This window comes from Myxine glutinosa, chromosome 12 (assembly GCF_964187855.1).
Source record: "Myxine glutinosa chromosome 12, kmMyxGlut1.1, whole genome shotgun sequence".
In the NCBI taxonomy this organism is placed as follows: domain Eukaryota; kingdom Metazoa; phylum Chordata; class Myxini; order Myxiniformes; family Myxinidae; genus Myxine; species Myxine glutinosa.
This window is the reverse complement of record NC_136272.1, coordinates 77,969,873-77,977,435: the sequence shown is the minus strand read 5'-3', so window position 1 is coordinate 77,977,435 and position 7,563 is coordinate 77,969,873. Positions and strand designations below refer to the sequence as shown.

The 7,563-nt window shown below is 46.3% G+C and overlaps 1 protein-coding gene across 1 annotated transcript in view; it reads right to left on the bottom strand.

Annotated features, from left to right (window-relative positions):
* Window positions 1–2,871: 2,871 nt before the first annotated feature.
* Window positions 2,872–7,563, bottom strand: part of SLC35B1 (solute carrier family 35 member B1) — a 40,859-nt gene continuing 36,167 nt past the window's right edge. The window contains exons 6-9 of the mRNA XM_068131933.2: window positions 5,250–5,376; window positions 4,574–4,680; window positions 4,253–4,406; window positions 2,872–3,722 (exon numbers count right to left, since the gene is read on the bottom strand). Coding sequence (XP_067988034.1) covers window positions 3,679–3,722; window positions 4,253–4,406; window positions 4,574–4,680; window positions 5,250–5,376 — 432 coding nt within the window. The 3' untranslated portion in view covers window positions 2,872–3,678. The remainder of the gene's footprint in view (window positions 3,723–4,252; window positions 4,407–4,573; window positions 4,681–5,249; window positions 5,377–7,563) is intronic.

Sequence of the window (7,563 nt, the reverse complement as noted above, 5' to 3'; positions counted from 1 at the left end):
AAACTTCCCTGCAAATGTCTGCTGCTCTTCTTCTGCTCCAATCGGTTCTTCTGATCATGTGCTTGTTAAAAGTAGACATCTCTCTGGCCATTCTCAGAGAGCCTCCTCAGCGCCAACGAGTCTGGCATTTCACTCAGGTTGACTGGCACAGTCTGCAAGCAGCCATCAATCATCTGGATTGGTCTCCCATCTCTACTGCCTCTGACATCAATTCTTCCTGGGAATTCTTCCAAAGCAAACTGCTCTCTCTCATGCACAGATTTATCCAATCTCGTCTTCAGTTGTCGTACCCTTCCTCCCATCCATGGTACACTGAATCTTGTGGCGAGGCAGTTGCCATGAAACAACTTGCCTTTGCCTCTTGGAAGGCTAATCCAAATGAAGGCAATCTCAGTTCCTTCCACCAAGCTCAGAACAAGTGTGTGTCTACCCTCAGGAGTGTCAGGAAGCACCATCTCTCCACACTCAAGATTGAACTCTCAAACCTGTCTCCTTCCTCAAAATACTAGTGGCGTCTGATCAAATCTGTTTCTGGTGTTTGTTCCCCCTCCATCCCCTCCCTTAACTCAAATGGCTACACAGTTGACATCGCACTTGACAAAGTCGAATGCCTCAACTCTGTGTTTGCCTCAAAATCTTGTGTCCCAAACCCATCTCTCTCTGTTCCCACCTTTCCCAGTCGAACCCAACTGCTCCTGGACTCTGTGTCCTTCTCTCCTGACAAGGTGGAGGAGTTTTTGTCAAACCTCGACTCTGATTCTGCAACTGGACCAGACGGCATCAGCCCACGGGTCCTAAAATCCTGCTCTGCTGCTCTATCCCACCCTCTTTCTGTTCTTTTCACCCTCTCTTTTGCTCAAGGTCATCTGCCATCATCTTGGAAATCAGCAAACATTACCACTTTACACAAAAAGGTGCAAAAACAGATCCTTGCAACTACAGACCAATCAGCCTGCTTCCAATTATCAGCAAAGTCATGGAATCCATCATTGCTTCGGATATCAAATCCTTCCTCTTCTCCAATGTCTCGATCTCTGATCATCAATTTGGATTCAGACCAGGCCATTCTACTCTGGACATGCTGCTTCTGCTGTCTCAAAAATGGATGGAGGTCCTCAATGCCAAACAGGAAATTAGAGCAGTCTCCCTTGACATATTACGTGCCTTCGATACAGTCTGGCACCCCGCTCTGTTCACCAAACTCTCCTCCTTTGGTATCAATGGAAATCTCCACTCATGGCTTGCGGACTTCCTCTCTGGCCGTAGGCAACGTGTGGCCCTGAATGGATTTCTCTCATCTCCCCTTCCTGTTCTGGGTGGAGTTCCCCAAGGTAGTGTTCTGGGCCCTGTACTATTTCTGGCCTTCATCAATGATCTCTCCGACTCTCTGGAAAATCCTCTCTATCTCTTTGCTGATGACTCCGTTATCTACCGCTCCATTCCTCATCCCTCAGATCGGCAGTCTGCAACCTCCTCACTCTCTGCAGACCTGGACAAAATCACAGACTGGTCAAACAAGTGGAACATGTCTTTCAATCCTGACAAATCTCACATTCTTACTATGTCTCTCCGAAAAGACCGACTGGAAAACCCTCCCATCCACTTTCTCAACAATCCTCTCTAAGAAGTTCTGTCGCTCAAGCTTTTGGGTCTCACTATCTGCCATGATCTTTCTTGGGAAAACCACATTTCCAAGCTCGCCTCCAAAGCCAGTCGCCGACTGGGCATCCTCCGTCGTGCGAAGTCCTTCCTTGGCACACCTGAGCTCCTCACCACATACAAGGCTTTCATCCGCAGCTCAATGGAATAGTGTTCCCCCCTCTGGGCGGTGCTCCTGCCTCACACCTAGCTCGTCTTCACGCTGTTGAAACCAAAGCTTTCAGAATCATTGGAATCTCCTGCGATGAAGCTAACTCCGAGGGCCTTTCACTCACTCACCGCAGGCAGGTTGGTTGTCTTTCTGTCTTCTACGGACTCCTCTGCGGCCTTGCTCCCCCAGCTCTCTCAGTGCTCTGTCCCCCCAATATTCCTTCAGGTCGCACAAGATCTGCCTGCAACCCTCTTATGGTTAAACTGCCAAAATCTAGGCTCTCTGCTCACCTTCACTCTTTCGTTCCCCTTTTCTCCCGCCTCTGGAACAAACTCCCCCACTCCCTTCAATCCCACTCCTCCCTCCAGGTCTTTAAAACAGCTGTTCATCACCATCTCTTATCTTCCCCCATCGAAAAACCTTGATCTTTTCTACCCCCGCTAATTCACCCCAGATACACTTTTTTTGAAACTCCAACTTCTTTCCTGGAAGTCCTTGCAGTGTTCATGTGTTTTATACCTCTCCCACCTCCCCCCAAGCCATCCCCCTCCCACATTTCTCCCGATGTCCCTGCTCTCAAATGTTGTGTTTGTGTCCTGCCCCCTCTCTCCCCATCTTTTCTACTGCTCCCCTTATTTTGTGTTTTATGTGTCGGTTTAACTTTTTGTGTGATTAATGTTAGCTCTTTCACGAGCGTCGATCTTGTATACAAAAAACAAAAAAACAAAAAAACCTACAAGAAAGAGTTCACAACAAAATGGAACCATTGAGGCCCACGTTCATGACGTGATTCGACCCTCGTCTTCAACACAAGTTAAACATACTGACATACCTCATAATATTTAACGAAACGCAGGATGCGTACGTTTTCTCATTTGAATACATTTTTCAAAAGTGTAAACATTTTCTCATTGGATGTCAAAGCACCAGCCCATACCCATTCAATTTGCTTGAGTGGTGCAGGTGCATTATGAGGGGAAAACAAACGCACGCAACTAAGTACCACCACCTTCATGACCTACAATTGAACAAGGGCCATTTTTGTTTGACAAAATCGAAACTCGAGCAATCAATCGTGTTTTTATTTGGCTAAAACGTTCTGCTATTGGGGAGAAAATGACAGGAGGGTCGGAGAAGGTTTGCTGCGCAAGTTGAAGCAGGATTTTCATTCAAACTTGACTACACGAAGTGGAGTGTCCTCAAGAATCCCAATCACGTGGTGTTAAAATGATGCTTTGGACGAAACAAGGGACAGACCAGCACCCCGGCAATGGAAATCGGGCACATCAGGGTCATTGAAGCCATAAACACACCTTTTGGGATGACAAAGTGGCAACTTCAACAACCGAAGTAAAACTCCATTTATCTTCCAACCCACTGGCTCGGCCATTACATTCGCAATTGCTTTCACAATATTCAGTGGCATCTGAGGGAAAACAAAAATAAATATAGGACAAAAATAAATAAACCTTTCGACCAAAAACAGGCAGGCTGCATGTCACCAAGTGCAGGTGTCAAATCATCTAAGCTACGTTCACTTCAGTATTTTTCTTAATCAAATTTCAAAACAGCAGCAGAAAGAAAGCTGAAGTCTCATGAGATGCAGTGGAAGGCCGAAGGTAAGCGTCTCTTTCATAGTTTTGGAGGATGGAGACGAAGCCAGGTCTAGCACTGCTGATTTTTTTGTTTTAGCACTGCTGTGCTAGATCAGGCCAAAAGGACATGGACTGCTCAGTAAAATATGGGAAACCCTATGGGCATGAAGGCTCAGGGGAAGAAAAGAAGGTTTGGGTGACACGAGACATCGTCCAGTCCTTGAACCGAGTAGGCGAGGCGAGGCATTTAAAATCTGAATGTTGGCAGAGCTGTCACTTCTTAGCTGTCTTTCCATATACAGAGTCCAACCCAAGGCCTTTGGAGGGGAAAAGGTCAGGGGGGAGAAGAGGTGGGGAGAATGAAATCAGCAGGGAATAGAACAACCAAGTAAACAGCAACAAACTAAAAACTTGAGACCGACTGTCTGAAATAGCAGGAGTAAAGAATAAAGCTTGCAAAACAAATTGCTTTGTTCCAGAAAGGTAGGAAATACAACAAAATACTTAAAAATTACATGAACAAGCAAGGTGTGTGGTGTGTGACAAACAAGGTAGGGGAACAAACAATAAAATAAACGCAAGGTGTCAGACAGGGAGGGAATAAGTGAATGGTAAAAAGGAGGGTGAAGAAGACAACGGGTGTAAAAGAGGAGACAAATGAGGCAAAGGGTGTAAGAGGAAGTGCGCTGAATGAGGTACATGGCACAAAAGGGAAGATTAATGATGTGAGGATCACAGAAGGGGAGACAAATCGTGAAAGGGGCACAGAGGGGTATATGAATGGAGCAAGTTGCACAAAGGGGGTGATGAATATAAGGCAGAAGGAATATTCGTGGTCTAGGCCTACCGACAAAGACCAGCATGGTGCCTGACCACTGCAGCGGTGAAAGAGGATTTGCGAAGATGAGCACCGAGGCCAGGATGGTGAAAAACTTCCGCGTTGTAGTTATGATCGAGCAGGTCAGGGGACCAAAGCCGACCACCGTCATAAATATAAAATTCTAATGGTCGGGGAGAGAAGGAAACAAGCTAGACGGGCAATGCCATATGAAGCAGAAAGATTAAGAGGGAGTGTGTGGCATTTATTGGGGCAAGAAGATGAAAGGCATGAGAAAGAAGGAAACTACGAGGTGAAAAAAAAAAAAAGAATAGGAAGAGTGAGCAGTACCTGACCCATTGCACTGGCTAGGCCGAAGAGCAGAACATTTACTATGATCCCAGGGTGACGCTCTGAGAAACTCAGGAACTCAAACAGATCTCCACTGAGCACAGAAGCTGAGAATACAAAACTAATAAGTACCTGTATAACCCTGTAGATCAAACACACCAGTGCAAATAAAAAATACACAAAAGAGAACTGGAGAGTTCATAGAACACCTAACCCCACACCGTTTTGAGAAAAATGGTCCCATGCATGCACGTTTTGCGTCCTGTTTTTGTCTGTTACATCCTGATCCATTATCTGTATTTACTCTTCCATGAGCCTCGACTATGTAAACAAAAATAAATAAACATGAAGCCCTTTTCAACTCTTACTTTGCATTTCCGAGCACGATCTATATTAGCCTTGTTTGTGAGCTTTCAATCACAGGCACGAGGATAACCATACGAAGCCGGTGGGTCAAATGGAACAGTCCAGACTCTTCAGCCAACTCTTCTCGGAGAAAGTGAAGATTTTGGAACGATCTTTGAGAAAAAGATGTACTTAAACAAACAGATATTTTGGATGAAGTTACTCTGTCGTTAAATTACTAGGTGCCACCATTTTCATCTTATTCTCGCTGTTACCTTGCCCCCAGGGTGCGGCTTAGGTTAATGGGGCCAGATGTCCATTTAGAACATACCTACTGCCAGGAGGACGGAAGAACATAGATTGACATAGAACATCATGGCGTGGGATCCAGTGTGGTAGTGAATTCTCATATTATCCTGGGTTACTCCCGTCAGTCCATCCAGAGTCAAGGAAAGTAGCTGGAACAAGAATGTGGGGGCAGGAAGAGGAGCTTTTCATTACAAGGCCATAATCATGCTTCAAATTCCACCCACCCCCAACTGATCCGATTACTGCATGTCCTTTACCATCTAACGCACTTCAATAAGGCACTAATTATTTGCAGACACCACACAAGGAGGGTTGAATAACAGCAAAATGCACAATATTTAAGTGGAAATAAAGGCAGAAAAACTGAGGTGAGAGGGCTCAGATATTTCATTGCTAGTATATAAAGGCAGGCTTGATACATCGACATTCGGAGCCGATTCAGCTTCTCACATTGTAATGTAGTATGGCTCTCCTTTGCCTGTAGGGGCTCCTGCAGCTTACCTCACCCCCCAACCCCTGGAAGCAGAGCAACATAAGGTCCTTGATACTGCACCTACTTTTATTTATTTAATTTAACCATTACTTTGCATATATCATTTATTTATTTGAACAATGTTAACGCATTCACCGGTAACGATGCTTTACCCACAGTTCTTTTATCGCTCCATCAGTCTGGTCATCTGATACTGTTAATATTCAGAGTTCGTTAATGAGCCAGTTACTGGAATTATATGAGTACAACTCTAAAGGAAGATAAATAAAGCACCCAACCCTCATTAAATTAGCTGGTTTATATCCTTCCATTGTTGCCTAATTGTACATTAAACGAAAACTGCAGTAAGTTTACGTTTTATTGCAATAACTGCGAGTCTGTTTTCTACATATTTTTGACGCTCAAAATGAGCTTTTAAAAACTAGAAAATACAATTTGATGCAAATGCATCAATAGATATGCCTCCATCTTCATTATAGGTCAACCCAGTGTTATGTACGATACAAATTAAAGGCCACATGAAAAGGTGAATGGAGAGAGAGAGAGAGAGGAGAGAGAGAGAGAGAGAGAGAGAGAGAGAGAGAGAGAGAGAGAGAGAGAGAGAGAGAGAGAGAGAGAGAGAGAGAGAGAGAGAGAGGAGGGGAAGGGTAGTGAGAGAGAGAGAGAGAGGAGGGAAGGGTAGTGAGAGAGAGAGAGAGGAGGGGAAGGGTAGTGAGAGAAGAGAGAGAGAGTGAGAGAGAAGGGGGGGTGGGGGGGGAGCGAGAGAGAGCGAGAGCGAGAGAGAGAGAGAGAGAGAAGGGAAGGGTAGTGAGAGAGAGGAGGGGGAGGGTAGTCAGAGAGAGAGAGAGGAGGGGAAGGGTAGTGAGAGAGAGAGAGGAGGGGGAAGGGTAGTGAGAGAGAGGGAGGGGGGGGAGGGTAGTCAGAGAGAGAGAGAGAGAGAGGAGGGGAAGGGTAGTGAGAGAGAGAGAGAGAGGGGAAGGGTAGTGAGAGAGAGAGAGAGAGAGGAGAGGAGAGAGGAGGAGAGAGGAGAGAGGAGAGAGAGGAGAGAGAGAGAGAGAGGAGGGGAAGGGTAGTGGAGAGAGAGAGAGAGAGGAGGAGAGTGGGGAGAGAGAGAGAGAGAGGAGAGAGAGAGAGAGGGAGAGAGAGAGAAGTCAGAGAGAGAGAGAGAGAGAGAGAGAGAAGTCAGGGAGAGAGAGAGAGAGAGAGAGAGAGAGAGAGAGAGAGAGAGAGAGAGAGAGAGAGAGAGAGTCAGAGAAAGAGAGAGAAGAGAGAGAAGTCAGGGAGAGGGAGAGAGAGAGAGAGGAGGAGGGAGAGGGAAGAGAGAGAGAGAGAGAGGGAGAGAGGAGTGAAAGAGAGGAGAGAGAAGAGAGAGAGATGAGAGAGAGAGAGAGAGAGAGAAGCAGAGAGAGAGAGAGAGAGAGAGAGAGAGAAGTCAGGGAGAGAGAGAGAGAGAGAGAGAGAGGAGAGAGAGAGAGATCAGGAGAGAGAGAGAGAAGAGAGAGAGTCAGGGAGAGAGGAGAGAGAGAGCAGGAGAGAGAGAGAAGAAGTCAGGGAGAGGAGAGAGAGAAGTCAGGAGAGAGAGAGAGAAGTCAGGGAGAGAGAGAGAGAAGTCAGGGAGAGAGAGAGAAGTCAGGGAGAGAGAGAGAGAGAAGTCAGGGAGAGAGAGAGAGAGAGAGAAGTCAGGGAGAGAGAGAGAGAGAAGTCAGGGATGAGAGAGAGAGAAGTCAGGGAGAGAGAGAGAGAAGTCAGGAGAGAGAGAGAGAAGTCAGGGAGAGAGAGAGAGAAGTCAGGGAGAGAGAGAGAGAAGTCAGGAGAGAGAGAGAGAAGTCAGGGAGAGAGAGAG